The 22,135-nt window shown below is 57.9% G+C and overlaps 2 protein-coding genes and 1 long non-coding RNA gene across 18 annotated transcripts in view; 2 read left to right on the plus strand and 1 right to left on the minus strand.

Annotated features, from left to right (window-relative positions):
• The window catches only part of MYL3 (myosin light chain 3), a 24,530-nt gene continuing 2,395 nt past the window's right edge, over positions 1-22,135 (minus strand). The window contains exons 2-9 of one of the 6 annotated variants that reach the window (XM_077992533.1): positions 8,667-8,759; positions 5,383-5,519; positions 3,096-3,123; positions 2,812-2,961; positions 1,603-1,776; positions 508-585; positions 355-396; positions 1-225 (exon numbers count right to left, since the gene is read on the minus strand). In XM_077992533.1, coding sequence (XP_077848659.1) covers positions 368-396; positions 508-585; positions 1,603-1,776; positions 2,812-2,961; positions 3,096-3,123; positions 5,383-5,519; positions 8,667-8,709 — 639 coding nt within the window. In that variant the 5' untranslated portion in view covers positions 8,710-8,759 and the 3' untranslated portion in view covers positions 1-225; positions 355-367. Of the gene's footprint in view, positions 226-354; positions 397-507; positions 586-1,602; positions 1,777-2,811; positions 2,962-3,095; positions 3,124-3,428; positions 3,813-5,362; positions 5,658-8,548; positions 8,760-22,135 lie in introns of those variants that run through there. The other 5 variants (XM_015131118.3, XM_077992534.1, XM_077992536.1 and 2 more) reach the window with 5 other exon arrangements.
• Positions 4,060-8,800, plus strand: LOC144339161 (uncharacterized). The gene is made up of 2 exons (XR_013413884.1): positions 4,060-4,542; positions 5,887-8,800. It is a non-coding gene; the product is annotated as an uncharacterized LOC144339161 (long non-coding RNA).
• PTH1R (parathyroid hormone 1 receptor) overlaps positions 19,639-22,135 on the plus strand; it is a 26,649-nt gene continuing 24,152 nt past the window's right edge. For 2 of the 11 annotated variants that reach the window (XM_015131114.3, XM_077992510.1), the window contains exon 1: positions 19,639-20,009. The gene's annotated coding sequence lies outside the window, so the exon portion shown is untranslated. Of the gene's footprint in view, positions 20,010-21,272; positions 21,427-22,135 lie in introns of those variants that run through there. The other 9 variants (XM_015131113.3, XM_015131117.3, XM_015131115.3 and 6 more) reach the window with 7 other exon arrangements.

Genomic DNA, 22,135 nt, shown 5'->3' on the forward strand with positions numbered 1-22,135 from the left:
GCCGGCAAGAAGGCATTTATTCATGAGGCCCATGGGGTGGGGACGGAGCTGCCTGCCGTCACAGGTAAGCACAGCCTGAGAGGGGCCAGAGATGGCAGCCACGCAGAGGTCCGAGGGTTTGTGCAGGGTCTTGATACGCTCCCCTCCTTCCCCCGACTCCAGGCCGCTGGTGTCAGCATCACACATGGGAGATGAGACGTCCCTGCACAGCCTTCCCTGGGCTTCCTGAGAGCAAAGGCAGTGCAGATTACAGAGGAGGAGGGAGATGGAGGCAGCAGGATGTCAAGTGAGCACTGCAGCTGGTGGAGTGTGGGGAGGTGGCAGCAGCGGGTTCAGGAGGGAGTGGGTGCCTACCTGGGCAGGAGGTTTAGCTGGCCATGATGTGCTTCACGAATGCTGGAAAGAAGAGGAGAGTGAGTGGCAGGGATGCAACACGGGGCAGCCATGGCTGGAAGCCTGGGTCCCAGCACTCCCCTCCCGGAAGATCCCTGCCCCTGCTGAGCCCACCTTCGTAGTTGATGCAGCCGTTGGAGTCCTCTTGCCCAGCCATCAACTTCTCCACTTCGTCTTCTGTCAGCCTCTCACCTGCAGGAGTGGGAGGCTGAGTCAGCACTGTGCGTGCAGAGGCATGATGGGGTGGGGGCACCCACTGAATCCCTCTAGACAGTGGTTCAACCTCTCCAGTATTCCCACAGCCAGCACTGTTCACAAGACCTTGGCCATCACCCCATTTCTGAGGCCAGGAGAATCAATGACAAGTTAAAAAGGGGCCTGGGGTGCAGCATGTGCTGTCCTCTGTCCCACTAGGCTGAGAGGGGGACCCTCCACCAGGAGGAAGCCAGGCCTCCCTAGAAGCAGTCCCTTGGGGCAGCCCCTTGAAGCTAGAGGAACGGCCCATGCGGTGGAGTTGGGGACCTTGGGAGAGGATGGTGGAGGGGGCCAAGAGACCACCCGCTGCTCCCCAAGTCTGGCATTCTCCTGCCTCCGTACTTCTGTGTGCTGTGCTGGTCCCCCTTCAAAGTGCCAGCCGCAGCTCCCCCTAATTACCCCCACCTCTAGACACACACACACACACAGAGAGAGAGAGAGAGAGAGGAGAGAGAGACCAGCACAGAGCTGAAACAGTAGGCACTCAAATGTTTGCTGCAGGAAAAAATCACTTTGAAGAGGGACCCCCTACTGCAGGCAGCTGATGGTGGGGGTACAAGTGGGAGGTACACAAGTCTCCACAGAGGTCAGAATCCCCAGGGGGCAGGCACTCGACCTGCTTGACCACTTAGGGCTGTGGCCCTGGAATTTGACCTTGGAGTAATGACCACCAGGACGATGGCCTGGAGTCGTGGGAAGGAAGGGAGCATATCAAGACAGCTCCTTCCTGCCCTGCTCTGTCCCCAGAGCTGATGTCATCCCCCTTCTGTGAGCTGCACCAGCATGCTTGCTTTATTCCCCTCCTAAGTAACAGTTCTGTTGTCTGCTGTTGAGGCTCCCTAACTATGTAACTCTCTCCATTTCACCAGTGGGTCACAGGCCTGGGGGGCAACAGAGTGGTTTCTCCCAGGATGCCCCTGGAAGGAGGGGGGTAGGGGAGGAGGCTGCCCTCACCCAGCGTGGCCAACACGTGGCGAAGCTCAGCACCCATGACAGTGCCATTGCCCTCCTTGTCGAAGACCCGTAGCCCCTCCACGAAGTCCTCATAGGTGCCCGTGTCCTTATTTTTGGAAATGTGCTGGAGCATGGGCAGGAAAGTTTCAAAGTCCATCATCTTGGTATTGAGTTCTGCAGAAAAATGGTCCCAGGTTCCAGGGTCTAAGGCTGGGGTGGGCACACCCCTCCCCCGTGCCTGGTAATGAGGAGCTATCCCCACCGCCCCCACAGTTCTACAACAGTCTACACCAGTTCTCACAGCAGTCTACTCCAGTGTGCCATTTAAAAGCAAGCTACCACAACGAGGCACTTTATAGTCTACTGAGCAATGCACTGTTTCCATAACCCTTTGCCATTCACAAAGGGAGTCTGCTGCCCTGAGCCACCACGGAGGGCTCTGTCCAGAACCCCTTGCCAACTTTTGGGAAACAGTCCTCCCTTCATGGCATTTTCTTATAGACCTCACCCTCCACCACCTGTGATTGGGTGAGGAGCAGCTAGGCCAATCAGAGACCTTCCCTGGGACTTTTAAACCCTTGGTGGGGGCTTGGGCCTCACTCCCTTTTTTTTTTTTTAGCTTTAAACTTTTATTCATTTGTGTATTTATTCATTTATTTATTTATTTATTTTTAGACACAAGGTCTTCTTGTTCTGTCATCCAGACTGGAGTACAGTGGTGTGAGTATAGCTCACTGCAACCTCAAATTCCTCGGCTCATGGGATCCTCCTGGCTCAGCTTCCTAAGTAGCTGGGACCACAGGTGCATGCCACCATGCCAAGCTAAATTTTTAATTTTTGTAGAGATGGAATTTCACTATGTTACCCAGGCTGGTCTCAAACTCCTGGCCTCAAGTGATCCTTCCAAAGGACTGGGATAACAGCATCCCACTGCCCACTGCTGTCACTGCCTGACCTTCTCACTCCTCCGTAGGTGTCAGCACCTACCACCAGGAGGCCTGGCAAATCAGCATGGAGCCAGATGCTCTAGCAAACCATTACCGCATGTCTCCTGGTCAGCATGGCCCTGTGACTGGCCTCGGTGTCCTCACTGGGACAACGGGAGGATGTCGGGAAAGATTCTCATGCTATCCCGTAGGATGGATGGCAGCCCACCCAGGCAGTCTCTCTGGGACTGACACTCTGGGGGCTCTTGGGCAGGTGCACTACCTTCCTGTTTTGGCTTCCCCAGGACACGGAGCACCTCCGCCTGTGTGGGGTTCTGGCCCAGCGCCCGCAGGACATCCCCACACTGCCCGTAGGTGATCTTCATCTCACACTTGGGTGTGCGGTCGAACAGCATGAAGGCTTCCTTGAACTCTGCCAGGAGAGGGCAGTGAGCCACAGACACTCCCAGGCTCAGCCTACCCCACTCCCCACACCCCTGGCAGGACCCTCAGACCAGGGAACCCCAGCCCAATCCTGCAACCCCTGGACTCAAGACCCCTGCTCACCTTCAATCTGCTCAGGTGTGAACTCGATCTGAAAAGAGACCCCAAAGACTCAGATGCCCGGCTTAAAAGGTAGGACCACGCCTCCTCCTGGGCACTCCGTGGTCAGCCCAGAATGTCAACTGTCTCAGCCTGTCCCATTCCAGCATCCCAGCCTGCACCCCCAGGACCTCCTGCAGTCCACCTTGACGCTCTCCTGCCTCCTTGACCCCTCCACCTGTCCAGCCAGAAGGCCTTGAGTCTGTGTGCACCCAGCCCCTGATTCTCGGTGGAATCAGGGGTAGCAGTGAGGAGGGAGGCCGCATGCCCAAGGTCTCAGGCCAGTGGGGGCCTTACCTGATGCTCCTGGTTCTGGACAGATGTGCCTTAAGACGCAAGCCCCAGTCAGGCTGGCTTTGCTTGGGGCCTGGTGGGCAGGACTGTCAGCAAAAGTGATATGGGAAGGCCCAGGGTGGCAGGAGGAATAAGGGCAGTGGTATAGGCTGAGGGCTCGTGGCAGCATCAGGGGTGAGCACAAGTGTGAATGTGTGTGTGTGAGCATGTGTCTATATACGTCTGCCTTCACAGAGACCCCTGAGCCCTCAAGACCGGGCAATCACTCACCAGCCCCACCTATACCTATTTCTCACACACCCTGTCTGTAGGCCCCTGGGAAGCTCCTGCACCCCAGGACAGCACAGGGCCGGGGCAGTGCTGCTGAGTGTTTGCTGAAGTCACATTGGGGCCACCTTGATTGACGTCAATCAAGAGGCCTCCAGGGATCCAGTGTCCCCCTCCTCACCGGATACCAGGTCTATTTTTATCACTGCAGTCACTCGCCCCAAGGTCAAGGTCACACGAGGGAAAGGAGCTTGGGGGAGGGGCATGACTGACGTCTCTCTCATGGCTGCTGCCTCGGGGACCCACCAACGTCCACAGTGCATGCCGGCACAGAGGGACACCCTGTTCAGGGCCACCCTACCATGTCTGTCCCTCCTGGCTTCCGGCTCGACCAGAAGAACAGGTTGGGAAGAAGAGGTTGTCATTCCTGGCTCCCTGAGGGCTCTCTCTACCAGGAAGCCTGCTGAGATTAGGATATCTGGGCTCCTGGGAAAGGTTCCCTGCCCTTTACCTGCCACCTGGGGAAGGGGGAAGAGGGCCCATGAGGGGTCTCATCGTCCCTACCTCTCAGAAGGGTGTCTGTGCCAACCTCAGACCAGGCGAGAAAGGACAATGCCACCAGGGGCCATGGCTGTGGTCAGAGCCTCACCACGAGGCCTGCAGAATGCAAGCCTGAGACCTGGGGTGACCAACTCCAGATGCATATACTCTGAATGGTTCCCAGCAGCCCTGCAAGAGGGGACTTGCAGTTCTGTTTCACAGCTGAGGAAACCACACCTCAGAGCACTGAAGAACTTGGCAACTAAAATGGAGCAGAGTTGGAATTTGAACCCTTGCCTCGAAGGACATGGTAGGTGTCTCTGGGAAGGGCTCATGAACAGGAGGCAAGACTTCACCGATGGAATATAGGTCTTGCTGGGCGTGTGGGGATGGGGAGGGTTCCACAGGGCTCCTGAGGAGGCAGCCAGGGCAGCAGTGGTCCCAGCCAAGAACAGGGAGCAGGCAGGACACAGGGTACGTGCTGCTATGCAGATGCCACAGGTGGGAGTCATGGCTCCCTCCAAGTTTAGACTCTGAGAAAGACTTCCCAGCTGGGGAAGGGCTCCTGGGGCCACTGGTCATACCACCATGACCAGCTTCCTGCACAGCTTTCAGAATGTCCCCAGTCAGCTGATGCTTCAAGTTCCCTACCTAAAAGCTGAGGCCCGGAAGTGCTGTACCAGCTTTGGGCTCGGTGACTTGAGCGAGACCCAGCCTGGACAGGGGCCCTGCTTCTTACTCCCCATCTCATCCACCCTGTATGGACTTGGGACCCTCAGCTGAAGAAGGAAAATCCTGCCTGGCTCCCACTGGCTCCGGGATTCCCCAAATGAGAAGTCCAGGGAGAAGGACAAGGGAGAACCCATTTCCAAAACCACTGAAAAGACAGTCCAGACTCAAACCCCAGTCGAGACCCCACCCTTAGTTCTCAGCAGCACCAGGGGAGTCCTGCAGAACGTCTGACCATCATCCCTCCTGCTGCTGCCTTTCTGATGCCTGAAGCAGGCAGGGCTTGTCTGACCTCTGCACAGAAGCTTCCAGCGTCAGCTCAGTGCTCACTTCCAGAGCCTGACCTGCCTCTTGCTAGGTCCACTCTGGGATCCACTCACTTGCCTTGCTCCTACTGCCACCAACCAGCTCCCATACCCACCTTGATCTTGGAAGCATCAAACTCGACCTCCTTAGGGCGCTCAGGTTCAGGGGGAGGTGCGGGAGCTGGAGCTGGAGCTGCCTTGGCGGCCGCCTTGTCATCCTTCTTGGGCTCTGGCTTTTTGGGGGCCATTGGGGCTGTAAGTATAGAGAGGGATGTGGAAAGAAGAATGCAGAAAGCAGGGTAGGTGAGCCGCCTCGCTCAGGCCTTTATCCTGCCCAGATACTTCATGACCCCAGCCCCACCCCTGCAGTGCACAATAGGGACAGGGCCATAAAAGGATATGGCTAGGCTCAGGGGCTATTTTGGGGCCTGGGGAGGGCATTGTTCGGGCTCAGGAATGGGTAGGGGAGGAGGGATCTCCATTCCTCCCAATCACCTGTTGGGAAGGGGGAGGGAGAAAGGGGGACAAAGGCCACTGCTTAACACACACATACACACATACACACACACTCTTCTGCAAACCCGCACATACCCACACAGGGCCCTGCTGCCCCTCCGCAGGTCCGTAAGATGAAGAGGTGAAGAAGGGTGGACCAAGTACACGCTACGTGTTGTTTTGGGACCAGAAGGACTGGGATGACCTAAGGGCACCTCTGAACTTTAGCTCTCATCTGTGCATCAAAGTCCCCTGTACCTGTGTCTGTGTCTATGACCATGTCCACGTGGGGGAAGGCGGAGGTCAGCATGTGTCTGTGTGTGTTGTCTCTGTGTCTGTGTCTGGTGTCTGTGTGTCTGTGGGTCTCTGTGTGTCTGTGTTTGTTGGTGAGGGGTCTGTGTACACCTGTGTGTGTTGTCTGGGTGCCTCCATGGTGGGGGACTCTGTGTGTGCCTATGTGTGCTCCATATCTGTGTCTATGTAAGGGATGGCCCAGGTGTCTGCATTTGTCTCTGTGGGTCTGGGTCTTTATGTGTGTGTGTGTCTATATGTCTATGTGAGTGTGTCTGCGGGTGTTGCTTCTGTGTGTTTATGTCTGGGTGTTTACATGTGTCTGTATGTGAGTATCTGGTCATGGCAGGCAGCTGTAGCCCTGGCTATGGGTCCAAGGGTCTCCAGGAACCCCCCACAAAGGGCAAGAGAAAGGATGCTGCTCCTTGTAGGGCAGTCGCCCCAGGCCAGTTCAGCAGCCTCCCTCTTCAGCCCCTGCTGGCCTAGAGACCAGTGTCTCAGCTTTCACCCCTGGATTCCTCCTTTCCCTCTCTACAGCCCCCAGGGACGCACATTTCCCTACACACCCCAGGCCTGGCTCCCCACTGCACCCTCTGCCCAGAGTGCCCTCGCCCCGTCTGCCTGACACATTCAAGGCTCGGCTCTACTGGCCCTCTTCCAGAAAGCTCTCTCCAGTGCTGTTCCACTGCCCCATGTTGCCCTCTGCCGACCCTTTTGGCAAGGGCCCTGAGAGGGTCTGCCTCTCTGAGGAACCGCAAGCTGCCGAGCAGGGTCTGTCCCGGTTCGAGGACGCTCATCCCCATTCCTACCACTCAGTGCCCACCTCCAGTGCCCATCCTGCAGTGCCGGGCCCTCAGGGTCCATCCCAAGGCCCAGCCTTCAGCAGATGACAGTGACAGAGTGCAGCCTGACGGGACTGCCACTTGGGGAGGTGGGAAGGCTGAAGTGGCACAAGGCTCTTCCCGCACGGGGACGCCAACAGTGGGGACATCTTGCAAACACATTGGGCTCTGTTCCTTGCCCAGCATCTGCGCCTGGGGGATGGGAAGGAGGCGCTTCTGGTTATTTTTAAGTGCCTGGAGCCTTTGATAGAAACTTCAGAGGCAGTGCCCCCACCCCCAGGGATTTCCCTGGTGTGGCGAGGGGCTAAGCCTGAAGCTGAGAGGGTGCCGTGGGGCCCAGGGCCTCTACCTGGTGCGCCCTGCTGTCTTCCTACTGGGCCCAGTCCCTCTCATCCTGTCACTCCGCCTCACAGGGAGGGACAGCAGTCCAGGACTGGGGCCGGCCCGCTCCTGACTGGAACACATTCTGCCTCTCATCTGGAGGGCAGAACACCCACATCTGGAAATCTGACAACATCCGGGGCTGGCGGGGGGAGTGCGGGGGGGCAAGTTTTTCACTTTTCTTCCAGATGTTTGGCAACAGTATTGAGAAAGAAACGGGTGGGGGGAGGGTCAGTAGAGACGAGCCAGAAATACCACAAGGGGAGAAGACAGCCAGAGGGACATGCAGAGGGGCCCCGGGGAGGTCCCACCACCCAGGCCTGCCGACCCTCAGGACAACGGGCTCTGGAAGTCACACAGGAACCCCAGCCACCCACAGACACCACCACCAAGACCCATTTTCTTGCGTTCATCATGAGGGAAGCAGAGGGTCAGAGCAGAGGACATACACAGGGCTCCCTCTCCCATCTCATTTCTTTCATCCTCACACAATTGCCATCCCTTGGAAACCACCCAGCATCGGCCCAAAAGGGGGTAAGCCAGTGACAAGAGCATCCTGAGCCTCAGCGTCCAGTTCTGTGATCCAGGATGGGCAGGCTCATGCAGCCAGCCAGAGCCACATAGTGCCACCTTTCTCCACCTGTGCATGGCAGGGTCAAGGCAGTGGCTTGGGACCCTTCTGTCACACACAGTGCAAACGTGGTCCTGCAGCAGGGACAGGGTGCACAGAGCCATCCTCACTCCCTCATCAGGACCCAGATGAAAGCTAGGGCCAGGATGGTGACCACCTGAGCTCTGATTCTGGGCATGCCCCTGCTGGCTTGGGAGCAACAGTGCCCCAGGGCTCACCCACAGGCCCACCCTCAGACCTATAACAACTGCCCAGTCCCCAGTAGGGACTCTTCAGGACCAGCCAGAGCCCTCCCAGGCACACCGAGGCCGGGAGCAAGGCAGGGGGTGAACAGGAGGCAGGAAGGTGGGCAGAGAGTTGAGGGTGGAGGGAGGAAGGATGGGCAGCAGTGGGCAGCAAGAACAGGCCACACCATGCCTGGCACTCCCCTCTCTCTCCCACATCCCAACCTGAGCTTTGTGCCCTTCAGGAGTCAGCCTAGCAGGCAGGATCTGGGCAGGGCCTCGGGGGCCTGGAGAGCCAGGGCCGGGGATCTGGGTCCTACCGCTTCAGCTCCCAAAACTCTGATGTCTAAGCTGCAGCCCAGTGTGCTGCAGGCTGGCACACACCATGTCCCAGAGCCCTCTCAGGCAGCCACCTTACCTCTCCCTTCCCCTAGCCAAGAGGAATGTGGGAAAGATGTGGGCCCTGACTTCTGAGGAGTCTGTGGACTAAGACACAAAAGCCCGACCACGCCAGCCTTCTTCCAAGCTCTTGTTACCTGGCGTCTTCCGTGCATCTGCCTTCCTATGAATGTCAGCCATCACAGGAGGGAGGAATGTTCTGTTCTTCCACAGCTACATTTTCGCAGGATCTGGTACACCATAGGCATTCAATAAATGCTGGATGAACAAATGTTCCAAATATCTCAGTTTACCCACCTCTCCCAGAGGTACTGGAACCCCTTGCTAAACCCTGTCCTGGAGTGGGCCCGGAGAGATGGGGAGATTTGCCAACTGACTGACAGGAGCTCTGGCAGTGCAGAGGGCACTCTGGGACACTAGTGCGGCCAGTAGCTGCCTCCAAGCCCACCCACCACTTTCCCATGCCCACCGCAATTCAGGCGGGCTCTTCACAGCCTAAAGAGGTGAGGTGGACCCCTGTGGTACAGGCAATGACTGGACCACAACCAGCCAGCAGGGGGCGCAGAAGGGATGGGAACCGACCTTTGGTTCCTGAACTCAAACCCCAGAACCCAGGATCTCAACCCAGACCCCAGATCAGGAACCCAGAAACCCAAGCTCAGGCCCCAGACTCAGGTCTCACAATTTGAGTGCCAAACTTAGAACCCAGAATCCAGATTCCAGGACTAGACCCGACTGTGGAGACCTAGACCAAGATCCTGGTACCCAAACCCTGATCGAAGACTCCAAGACCCAGGATGGCAAACCCGGACCTTCAACCCAGACTCCAGACCCCGGACCCCAGACACAGGACCCATGACTCTAAACCCAGACCCCAGATCCGGGACTCAAGCCCCAGGACTCTAAACCCAGACTTCCAGGACTGCAAACCCAAACCCCAGACCCAGGACCCAGGACAGGGGCTGACGGGTTTCCAGATCCGCGTGGCCCTGTGTGGACAAGGCCAGTGGGAAGGGGCACCAGAGGGTCACACTCTTGGCAACAGCAGGGGTAACTGCTTGGCAGATCTCCCTGGTAGCGTTCAGAAGGGCATGAAGAATGTCCATCATCCTGTCAGAGCCAATTTGGGGAGCTCAGACTACGGTTGCCACGTGGAGGGTGGGCAGAAGGAGGTAAGGGCCAGCTGTCCCCTGGGCCCAAGAGCCAGAGGCAGGGAAACAGGGTCGGGCTCCCCACGTGCCCTTGTCCCCTGGGCCGCAGGCTCCGCAGGCAGCCCTGGCCCGCCCTGGCCTGCCGGTCCCGCCCCTCCTGGCCCACAGCCTCTGGGCTGGGACGCAGGCCCACACTTCCCGGAGGAGTCGAGAACACGGCCTGGGCCAGACCCAGAGCCTTAGAAGTAGGTCAAATGTTGCCGCGCAGCAGGTCCTGGGGACCCTGTCCTGGTGTGGGCAGGCCCGTGGGCTATAGCTCACTTACCAGGGCCCACTTGTGTGTCCACAGAGATGTGAACCCACCGCTACACGCTGGACACCCACGGACACAGACCCCACGCGGGGCCCCTAGGTCCCTGTCCAGCTGCACAGATGGGGAGACCGTGGCCCCAAGGAGGCAAGGGCTACCCAGCAACTCTGACTAGAGGTGGCACGAGGCAGGCACAAGGACCAGGAGAAGGAGATACATTTCTACACCATCCCATGGCCCTGGAGCCTCAGATGAAAGTCCGACTCCTGGCAGGATTTCCCAGCAAGGCCGCTCTGCCACTAACAGGATGGAGCCCACTTCCCAGAGGCACAGCCCCCGGCCTTGAGGGATGGAAAAGAGTACCCAAGGGGTAGGCAGTAGACTCCCTATGCTCCTGTGACCCGGGCTGGTCCCTGCTCCTCTTGGCCTCAGTTTCCCCACCTATACCATGGCCATGGGTGTGGCAATGTGATTCCAGGTTCAGAGGACAGTCTCTGCCCCTGAGTCCCAGCCCATCCTCACTACCCCCACACCACACACAGACAACTCTGTCCTCGAGCAGGCCAAACACAACCCTCAGGCCCCTCCCTCTGCCCACTGTGCTGACGGGGACCAGATGCTCCAACCTTGTGGTTCTAGGGGTGGGGGTGGCAGGGCTCAGCGGGCTGGCAGGCAAACCCTGGTTTTGGCCCAGGGACCTATAATCAGCTCCTGCCCCTCTGATCCCGGCCCAGGACTGACGCTTAGGGCTGTGGTGTCCTGGCCGGCTGTGGCCACGGCCGCTATATTTGGGAGCCCAATTCAGCATGAGGGAGGGGTGGGCAGGCAGAAGCCTCTAGGGACCCAAGCCTCATGAGGGACAGGATGGGGACAGCATTGGCCAGGCTTGGTCCACTCTGGAAGAAAGGCATGGCTCTGACTTTTCAGGGGCCTGCACTGGGGGACCTCAGCCCCACTCTCAGCAGCTAGTCTCAGGAGGGAGATTGAAAATGTGTCTGGAGATACTGCACCCCTGTTTAGTCCAAAGAGTGAGCATCAGTTGGGTCTGTGCATTCTGGATGCATGAGATGGAGTCTTGGGATGCCAAGGGGTCGTGGGAGCTCTGGAGGGGTGAGATTTGGGGTACGGGGGTCTGGGATAGGAGGAGGGGTTGCCAATGTGCTAATCAAAGGAGCTGAGAAAACAAAGGCCTGGGGCTTGGGTCGGGAGGAATGGAGCAAGGTGCAGCCCTGAGCCCCAGCTCCCCAGCTCTGCCTGCTGGTCCAGCTTCTGGACAGGGGCCTGGCCCCTCCCCACAGCATGGCCTGTGGCCTCCCTGAACTGCCTTGGACATTCCCTGCCACTGGGCCAAACCCTGTACTCTCCCACCAGCAGCTTCCCAAAGAGCAAATATTTATTGTCCTTGGAAGAAAAAAAAAGACTCCCCTTTTAGGATCGGGGTCTGGGAGCTGCTACTGAGGTTTGCAGGGGCTCAGCAGCGGCCTGAAATGACCAGAAACCCCACCTAGACGGACTGAGGAAGAAAGGAGGGTGCGCCATGAGCCGGCCTTGGAGGAGACCGCCAAGGCTGCCCTGGGTGCTGGGCTGGGCCTCTGCCCAGCGCTGCACCCTGGGCCACACTCCTCCCTCCCCTTGCCTCCATTTCCCCAAGGCTTCCCCAGAATAGGTCTGAGGACCTGCAGACACTGCCACACGAGGTGTGAACATGTGTGGCTGGACAGGTGTGGATAGTCTATGTGCGTGTAACCATGGACAAGAGGATGAGGCCACATGTGTGATTCTGTGGGAGTGTGTCATCTTGCATGCTTCCATGTGTCACCATGGGCACGAGGCTGTGACTCTGCGTGGGCATGAGCGTGTCTGCATGCTCCTGGCTCTGTGTGCGTGTCTGTCTGTGAGCCTGTTCATCTGTTGGCATGGGTGGGGAAGGGGCATGTGGACACAACCTCTGTTGAATGGCCAATTCAGTCAAAAATGCAAGTAAATTTAGCAGGGGAAAAAAAACCCGTCAGTCAGACGAGGAGTCTGAATTGAGTGGTTGTTTGAGTGGATGGACCGACTGTCTCAGGCAAACAGTTCACGCTGGCTGGGAAGAGGAAGCAGCTCCCCTGGGCCATCACAGAGAAACTGGAGACAGGGACCCTTGGCTATGGCAGAGGTGAGACACAGAGACTGAGACAGAGATGGGAGGATGGAGAGAGACAGAGAAAGAGAGAGATGAGGCAGTCAGAAACAGCGGGGAGAGAGGGTTGGTGGGAGGGTCAGGGACAAATGTTGCCCCAGGGAAGGATGTAGCTTCCTGGAGCCTGCAGACACGCACGAATGCACACCATCCTGTCACCCCTCACCTCGGCTCCCAGCCAGTGTAACCCAAATTCATTCCCACCTCTCACCCATCCTCAAGCAGCTCCAAGTGGACAAGGAGTGGGCACCAGACCAGGATGCAAGGAGAGAGGGTGGGCATGGGCACCTGGACAGAGGGACAGGATGACAGATGAAGAAGGCAGTGCCTGGGACAGGGATGACAGTGATGGAGGTGAAGACAGGAGGGTGACAAGGAGGCCACAGTGGTGGTGACAGTGAAGAGGGAGTGCTGGCTGGGAGGGCCTCCCTGCCCCCTTGCAGACCCCACCTAGCCATGGTGGCCCCCTACACCCAGGGCTCTCCCCACTCTGGCCCCTCCCGGAACCAGCTGTGGCCTTGCCTCCAGTGGCCATACAGAAATTCTCTGTGGCCCAGGGTATGGATGCTGCATTAAAAACGGCCCAAGCTCCCAGCCAGGAATAGTTAGGGTCAACTCTGGTACCTGCCTGTGTGAGTATTTATACATCCACCCTCCCAGTGTGGTTATGTCTGAAACACACACACTATCCCCAGGCAGGCTAACCCACCCCTGATGTGTGTCTGTCTGGAGATACCCACGGGACCCTAGACACTCCCTACTCTACCTACTCCACCTTTGCCTAGTCCCTTTCCACCAGTACTGGGACAGCAGGAATCACACTGAAATGTGTGTGTGCACACGTAGCGTCCTGGAGCCTGCAGATACGCACTCAGGAACCCTAGCCCAAGGGAGCTTGGGCCAAGAGCAGGCACGCTGTACCACACACCTTTACCACATATCCTCATGCTTCATAGAAACCTTTGCATGCATGTTCACAAGCCTGTGCACACATGTCCACACTTCTTCGTACACAGGCTTTCGCACACATGTATACACACATTCACATGCCTTTGCATACACATCCATGCACTATCCCACATACACCTAATGCACCACATATTTTAGCTCACAGGTATAGAAAGAACATGCAAGTATAATTTCCAGGCAGAAATGAGCACTGGGAAGGAGGAGCAGGGCTGGAGGCAGCCAAAATCAGGGAATCCTACCAGGCCTGCCTGGCACGGTAGTGTCCACATCTGTGTGTGTGTGAATGTGTGCATCCCGACATTTGGGACCTTTCCACTGCCTCCTCCCACCCCATCCCACCCTGTTCACAGAAGGGGAAACAGAGGCCCAAGCAGACTAGCTGAGCGGGGAGGTCAGCGTCCTGGTTTGGGGCTTTGGAGCTTCAGCATCTGTGTTGTTCTTGGCACATCCGGGCCAGATAAGGACGGGGTCAGAGCTTGGCTCTCGTGGGAAAGGACTCTCTGGAAGGCTCCCGACCCATTCCTTTCCCAGATCTTGGACCTCAGTGTAAGCAGAGGGAAGACAAAAGGGAAGGACAGATGGTTGGGAGACAGGCAAGCTCCCATCAGGTCAGCCTTGAGGGCTGTGGGGAGACCACAGCAGGTTCAAAGACTCACAGGTACCCAGGAATGTGTAGTAACCCCCTCAGACCAGCACAGGAACCCCCAAATGCAGAGCCTAGAGCAGACGGTAAGGGTGAGGCCAGGAGCCCAGCTCTCTGCAGCATCTGGCCTTGGAGCCCTCTGCTCCAGGGAGCCTCATGCGGTTTTAGAGCCAGGGCTGAGGTAAATGCCTCTGTGCCCCAGAGGTCTGGAGCTGGGTTGGATGAGAAACTGTTCTGGGGAGATAGTGGAATGTTAGGAGACACTGGACCATCATCCTCCCATCCAAAGCAGATGAGGGTACAGGTCCTGGGATTGGGTTTGTGTTGGCTGGGAACTCAGTTCTGGTGCTGGCCCCATCACTGACTCCTGTGGAACCTCTTTCCCTGTGGAGACCTCAGTGTTCACACCTGCACAGTGGGGCAGGAGTTTCCTAAAGGTGGGCTCAGCAGGTGCACGGTCCTCCCAGGGCAGTCAGGGTGCAGCATCCCTGGACCTGAGTCTCCTCCTTCCCCACTGCCTCAGCCTGTGCCCCTGGCCAGGTCTCAGTGAGGGGCAGAGGGCTGGAGCTTGAAGCCAAGACAACAGGGGAACAATTGGCTGGAATTCTGCATAAACACAGGGGCTCATCCAAGGCTGCAGATGAGCTGGGAGGGGCTGGGGAGTTCCTGTGCCCCCAGAGATCCCTGCCTGACAGTGAGCCCATCCATCCAAAGGGGGGCCCTGCCTTCAGGAGTCCTGGTCTGAGAGCATAAGCAGCAGGACAGCTTCTGTGGGGGATTTAGCAGGGGATGCTGTAGGGCCCCGAGACCCCTCCCTCAGCCCACCCCCAACCAGCATGCTCACGGCCCCGGCCCCACCTAGAATCATTGGAGATACAGCTCCCAGGGGCAGGAAAACAAGAAGAAACCATCATTGACTGCGGCTACCAGGAGCCGCCACCACCTCTCAGGCCCCTCCTCGCCTGACCTTGGGGTCCAGAGAGAGGACATGCCAGTCTCCCCACTCCCACGGTCTCACAGCAGCAGCTGCAGGGACAGCCAGGCTAGTCTGGGATGGGGGCCGAGGGTGGGTCCTCTCTGCCAATGCCAGGTTCAGCTCCTGTCTCAGGGTTAGGCTCCAGCTCAACCCCTGGGGCTGCTCCCTGGCTTTCTGAGAAGCTGCCGTCAGGTGGATTCCATCTCATAAGGTTCCTTGGAGGAAAATGTTCCAACAATGAAGAGATCTGTCTCTGATCCTGGGACCTGCTCATGAGGAAACTGAGCCACCCCATGGCAACTGAGAGACGAACAGGTGAGGGAGCAGGGTGTTTGGAGTCCACAGCTCTGGCCAATAGGTGTGCCCTCCCCGAGAGATGGAGGCTTCTCAGCAGAGCCACAGAGACAACCCAGCCCCGTCCTCAAGGGCTCGCCATCTGTTGGGACAGAAGCAGCAGCCTATCATGCTGTGCTAAATTTTCTAGTCAAACCAGGAGATCTGAGGTCTCACTCTGCTGGGAGTTGAAGGGTGCAGATCCAGGAAGGGTTCAGAGAGGAGGGGGCCTTTGGAGGGCAAACAAGAGCCACCCAGGCAGAGAAGGGAAGGACAAGTCAGACAGCAAGAAGTGTAGGGGCAGAGGCCAAGAGCTCATGGAGGGTTCAGGGAATGGGAACACAGGGCAGTGGGGCTAGGCAGGGAGTTGGGTCCCCCAAACTCTCAAGTCTCTGCATCTCCCAGCTGAGCCCGACACACAGTAAGGTGCATGCAGGGGCCATGGAAGGCAGGGCTGAGCTTGCAGAACACGTCATTGTTCCTCCTCCTCCTCCTCCTCCTCCTCCTCATCCTCCTCTGTTTGCAAGGTCATCACTTCCTTGCCCCACTCCACCTCCAAGGAGCCCTGTGTGGTTATGCTTGCTTGGGAAAATGGATGTGGAGCCGCTGAGGTGGAGGGCAGGGGTGGTCACTCTTCCATCTTGAACCCAACTCTGCTCATGGGGCCAGGAGTGGCTTCCGTAGCCAGCTGTGCTGAGACAGGGTGCTGCTGTGAGGACAGGATGTACTGGATGGCCCTGAGTTCAGTGCTCCAGTCCCTTGCCTCCACAGCCCCTACACCAGCTCAGGGAAGGAATGCAGCAGGACTGCAGGAAGCCTAGACCACTGGCCTCCCCAAAAAGGTCATGACTAGTCTGGGAGGCAGAGAGGCCCCAGAGATAGAGCAGAGGTCAGGGCAGGCAGGAGCTGGCGTATGACTTTGTGCAGAGGCCTGACCTCGCTGGGCCAGACTGGCTGCCAGTGTCCCCTCCAGCTTGAGGGAGGCATCTGAGTTATGCCTAGCCACCTCCCGTTACGCCCAGCACCTCCTCCACACTGGTGACCCACCTGTGCCCAGTGAGAGCCCTTCAGCCTCTTCCAAAGAGGCTCACCTCAGAGGGCACGGGTGTCTGAAGGCCTGGAGACTTGCTCTGGATAAGGGGGGTGACCTTTGGCACGCCATTGCCCCTCTCTGGATGTCGCTTTCCCATACACGGTTTTATAAACTTCCCCAAGTGCTTCCCCTCTCCAGCCAGTTCAGCCAATGTCCACGGTGCCTCTGGGCCAGGCAGACTCGGTGCAGCCTCCAGGATGGCTGGGGGGAGACACACCCCTGATTCCAGCCCTAGAGACGTTCCCAGTGTCCGCCAGCTCATTGCCTTGCCCCAGACAGTGTCCCCTGAGGCATTTAGAGTGAGAGGAAACTGAGGCCCAGAGATTTGGCCCTGCACGACCAAGGACCACCCACATAGAGGGTTCCTCCAGGCCTAACAGGGCAGGAGTGTCAGGACTAGGGGTTCTCCAACCGAAGTCTCCCGGCCACAGCCCCCGGCAAGGACCCAGTGTCTGAGCTAACCCCCTCCCCACCACCTCCTCCTTCCTGGCCCCCACCTCCCTTCAAACCGCAGGGCCCAGCCGGCCTCTGGAACGCGTGCCCAGGACCTCGGTGATATTTTGAGTTTAAGAAAACTTTGCAGTCGGCAGGAGCTCTTAAAGGTTATAAATAGCAGCAGCGGGAGCCCATGCCGGGAGAGGCGGAAACACGTGTCAAACACGCCTGGGAGGGGGTATTCCGAGGCACAGACCCCCCCACACATACACACTAGGGACGCACTAGGCTTCTGGGGATTTTACAACCACTGGAGCGGGAAGTCACACTCCACCCAGAAGGCGTCTGGGAAACAGGACCCCCTTTGGCCCTCCAACCAGTGTCCCCAGTGGCTGGCCAGGTTGCCTGGGCATGTGGGAGCACTGTTGAAAGGGGATCTGGTGGGGAGGCCTTTCTCCTACCCCACTCCCTGCCACCATGCCATCAGGAATCTCCCTCAGAGCTGCCCTTGGGAACAGCAGGGCTAGGGGTGGATTTGGAGAGAGTCCACTCTAACCCCCGTCTGTGGCAGGGAGAACTGATGACCTGGGTGGGGACAGAATGGTTTCCAGGTCATGGGAAAGCTAGAGAAGGTTTGGACCCCCAAGCCACAGTTCTTCCCATCGAACACTGCTGCTGCCTCTCTTCCATTTCCAGGGACCTCGGGACGATGCTCTAACTCCCCCAAAAAAAGCACAGAGATGGGCACAAAGATGACAACACACAACACTGAGGGACGCGGACCCGAGGCCTCATCCCCCAGCATCCAATCCCAGTGCTTCCCCTTCCAGTGAAGACCTCCTGCTGAACAGATGAGGAACAGACCAGAGACTTGCCCTACTCCAGTGAGATGCACGCCCACGCCCACGCCCACGCCCGCCCTGCCAGGCAGTGGACTGTCAACAACCCAAGGCCAGGTATACGGTCTCAGCAGGGACATCAGCTCTGGTTTGGGCACAGCAGTCTCAGCCTTGCCTTGAGGGTCATGTGATTTGACGACATGCCCTCGGGAGCCTAGTCTGAGGAGACACCCTTCTGGGGCCTGATCTAAGAGAAATCAGTTTTGACGGCCCCATGGCCATGGAAGGAACCCTTCAACCTCCACCGTCTCCCTGGATTTCCCAACTGCTCCACAATGTGCATGGGGCAAGAACTGTTACTCCACTGCAAATACCTGGAAACTCAGGCGTGTCTCAGGCTCCCACCCACCACCCCACTCACGCCTCACTCATGCCCCACCTGCTGCCCATGGCCCCCAGCAGGTCTAGGGGGCGGCAGCCAGCCTTGGCATCCAGGCGTTCTGAACCTCAGGGAGCCCCAAAGGGTTTATGGGGCTCCCAATGAATGGGAGCCTGTTGAGCTCGGAGGGGGCCGGGCCCGAGTAAACATGGCTGGGTCTGAGCTGCCATTCTCCCCCTGCCTCTTCCCCAGGACCCAAGACCAAAATATAACTTCCTGTCCCCGGAGCTGAGGGCCAGACTTGCCCCCCAGAGCCCTGGGCTGGGGCCCACAGGAGGAACACAAACTGGCAGGCCCAAGGCTCGAGGGGAGAAAGGCCTTCAGGTTTTCAGATTCCCAGGTCTACTTGCATCCAAGACTCAAGTGCTTGGGCACTTTACAGATCCCCTTTGAGCCTGAAACTGCCCAACTGTTAACAACAGATCAGGAAACTGAGGCCATGAGGAGGAAGGGGTCTGGCTCAGGGCTCCACACGTCAGAGCAGAACAGGCCTCAGCCTCCTGCTTCCCTGGCCAGGGAGGACGGGGCCTGTGGGCAGAGCAGGGCAGTGCATGTGGACTCAGGGGAAGGAGAGGCTCTGGCGGTCGAGAGCCAGGGCAACAGGGAGGCTTGACAGAGCACAGGGGAGCTCTCCCTCCTTTGGGCACAACTGCCCACTGACTCCCGCTGGTGTGGTCACAGAATGGCCTACGTGTCCCGAGATACCCCTTGGAGCAGTGCACTTCAGAGCAGCTGGGGCAGGAGCACCGTAAGTGCTGTTTGTCATAGTTTCACTATGTCCTCTGGCCAGTCCATTCTGCTTTTTGGTCCCGTTTCCCCCACCTGGAGGCCAGGTATCACCGAGCTCCCTGCCTCCCCGTCTAACTTGCGAAACAAAAAGTACTTTGGAAACTCTAATGAGTGGTACCCTCCCCAGGACCCTGGAAGACCCAGGGAGGGGGGCCCTAGGAACGTGCCCAATGGCTGAGGGTGGTTGGGGCCAGCTGCCTCACATGCAGGGCGCTGGGGGCTACAGCTGGAATGTGCTGAGTGGCAGCTGCCACGTGAATCATTATACCTCATCAGGCTGAGCCTAGGACTTCCAGACACAAACCAGCTCAGACTGGGCTCAGGCAGAAGGGCAGCCTCCAGCCGGGTCACAGGGCTGGGGATGAGGCTTCTGGGATCTTGCAGGGTCTCTGTCTCCCTGTCTGCCCACATCTTCATCCTGAGCAACCAGCCCTGGTTCTGAACACAGCTCGTTCTACAGACCCACAGAGAGGTCATCCTGTCCACAGCCCCCTGCCTTTGGGACCTGTGACGGCTTAAGCAGACCCTGGGCCTGGAAGGGCCTGGGAGGCAGATAGAGAGGGCTTCCTGGCTGACTCCTCACCAGGAGCCCACATTCCAGTGGGCAAGGAGTCAGATATGGGGTGACTGTGGGGCTGTAGGGGTCAGGACACGGGCAGGAGTGGAATGACGCCCCCACCCCAATCTCTTCCGTCTAGGAGCCACTGGGTACCCAGTGCTGGCAGATCAGGCTTTCTTGGGCCTCAGTTGTCCTGCCCGTGACACAGGCAAGAACCACCTCCAGCCCCCCTCTGATTTCTCTGGGTGCCTTAAACTTGAGTGAAGTCACTAGTAGGGGCTGTGTTCATACCTCATGGCGGCCTGATATTCCTGAGATGTGGAAAGGACCAGAGGGTCAGACAGGGACACAGAGACTAAGAGAGAGGCGTGGCAGGGCAAGGGGAGGACTACTGAGGCACACACACATGTCTGGCAGCCTGAGTGGGCCCGGTTACCTGGCAGGCAGACCCATGGGTGCTGAGATGAGGGCCCAACCCAGGGCATCTGAACACTGGCATGCTTGGATCTGTCTCTGTTGCCTCCTACTCCTGACTAGGGGTCTGGGACAAAGTCCTGGGCCAGTGTAGGGCTTGGTAAAAAATAATTAATTTTTCTTTTCAAGTGGAAGCTCTGACTCAGGCCTTTTCCTGTCCTCAGCAGCGCTATCCTTGCTTAGGCCTGAGCCACAGAAGCTGCTCAGGGACTATCCATGGCCTCCCCGTGGCCAACTTGAGTCTGCTCTGCAGTTGTAGGCCCGACTTGGAAGGCCCGTGGGCTCCAGGTGAGTGGGGGCCAGGGGAGCCTGGGGGCCTGAGCACAGCTGGGAGGTCCAAGTCTGTGGTTTCCCCGGGGGTGAGTATGTAAGTACCTGGGCCGGCCGTGCTGTGGGGTAGACAAGACATGCCTGCATGGAGACACATCTGTGGACCTGGTGTTATGACAGCAGGGGGCTTGTAACCATGAGGCCAGCAGGGACAGAAAGCCCATACCTCTAGCTCTTTGGGAGTGCTCCCTGGCTGGGACAGAGCCTGCTGGCCCCACGTGCCCCCATCGTCCCTCCCTTCATCTTCCTGAGAAGCAAGAAAGCCGGGCAGCCGTGCTTCTGCTGCAAGGGGAGGGGGCTGCCCAGCCAGCTGCCATGGGAGCCTCCAGCGACTCCGCCGGGTGTCAGGGGGTGTTTATGAGCAGCCGAAATGGCTGTAAAAGTGGCACCTCGCTTCACTTATGGCCTGGCCATCCCCTCCCCTACTGGCCTCTTGCCTCAAAAAGCTTCCAGAGGGGCCTGGAAGCTGAGAGAGGTCTGGGTGGAGGCACAGCTTGGGGTCAGAGTTCAGCCAGGGGCTAGAAATCAGATTGGGATAAGAACTCAGCCTGAGGCTGGGGCTCATCATGGAGATAGAGCTTAGTCTGGGATCAGGGCTAAGCTTGGATGCAGGCTGACTTTGGGGCTAGTGTTGGGATGAAGCAGTGGGGGAATATAAGGACTCAGAAATAGATAGATGTGAGCCATTAGTCCCAGAGAATCCCTGGTCCGGGCAAGGGCAAGGGGTTTTCTGAGGGAGGGAACCAGGCTGCATTGTTCAGAGAGCTGAGCCTCTGCCTTGCTTGTTGGTGTCTGATGCCCACCCTGGCCCCAGGGTCTGTGTACCTTGGCCAGAGCCCTAGTCACAGTGGGATGGCTGCAGCAGAGGCCTGTCAGCCTGGGGCTGCCACACCAGCAGGGGTGGGGCCAGAGTCCGGCCCCTACTGCAGTTCTGAGATCCAGTGACCACCCTGGCTCCTCCTCCTAGGCCCCAGCCTGGGGATTAGAGACAGGGACTCACTCCTACTCCCCACCTCCAGCCAGGCCTTGTCAAACGCCAGTGAAACTAACACTGACCTGACACTAACCAGAAACTGACTAACCAGGCCCCTGGGGCCTGCTTGTCAAAAAGGGCAAGCTGACTCTGCCAGGTGCTTGGGTGCTACCAGTTAATGTGTGACACCCCCACCCTCATGGTGGCACTTTAACCAGAGGCCTGAGGGTGAGAGAGAGGATCTGTGGCCCCACCCACAGCTGTGGAATGTCCAGCAGGGGACTATGGGGTGAGGCACATGAGTTATGGCAAGGGGAATGCCCTTAAGGGGCCCAGCACCCATCAAAGATTCCTCTCTGCAGCCCTCTCCACAGCCCACTCTGGTCCTCCCAAGTACAAACAGTAAGTTTCCAAATCTCAAGTTTTCCCTGGTGTCAGATCTGAAAAGATCTCCTCCCTCAGCCTCTAGTTTTATCTCTCAGTCCTTCCAATCCCTCCATTAATGTTCTTTTCTCATCACCAAGGGGGAAAGCAGGGTGGGAGATCAGTGGTCACAGAACCATAAAACTGAGAGACACAGAAACAGGCATAGGCCAGGTGTGGTGGTTCATGCCTGTAATCCCAGCACTTTGGGAGGCCGAGGCAGGAGGATTGCTTGAGACCAAGAGTTGGAGACCAGCCTAGGCAACAAAGTGAGACCTCGTCTCTACAAAAAAAAAAAAAAAAATTTAATTACCCAGGTGTGGTGGCTCATGCCTGTGGTCCCAGCTACATGAGAGGCTGAGGTGGGAGGATTGCTTGAGCCCAGGAGGTCCAGGCTGCTATGAGCCGTGACCGTGCCACTGTATTCCAGCCTAGGTGACAGGGCAAGATCCTGTCTGGAAAAAAAAAAAATGCTGGGTGTGGTGGCTCACGCCTGTAATCTCAACACTTTGGGAGGCCGAGGCAGGTAGATCACTTGAGGCCAGGAGTTTGAAACCAGCCTGGCCAACATGTAGAAACCCCATCTCCAGTAAAAATGCAAAAATTAGCCAGGCGTGGCGGTGCACAACTGTAATGCCAGCTACTCGGGAGGCTGAGGCCAAATAATTGCTTGAACCTGGGAGGTGGA

Source organism: Macaca mulatta, chromosome 2 (assembly GCF_049350105.2).
Source record: "Macaca mulatta isolate MMU2019108-1 chromosome 2, T2T-MMU8v2.0, whole genome shotgun sequence".
Taxonomy (NCBI): domain Eukaryota; kingdom Metazoa; phylum Chordata; class Mammalia; order Primates; family Cercopithecidae; genus Macaca; species Macaca mulatta.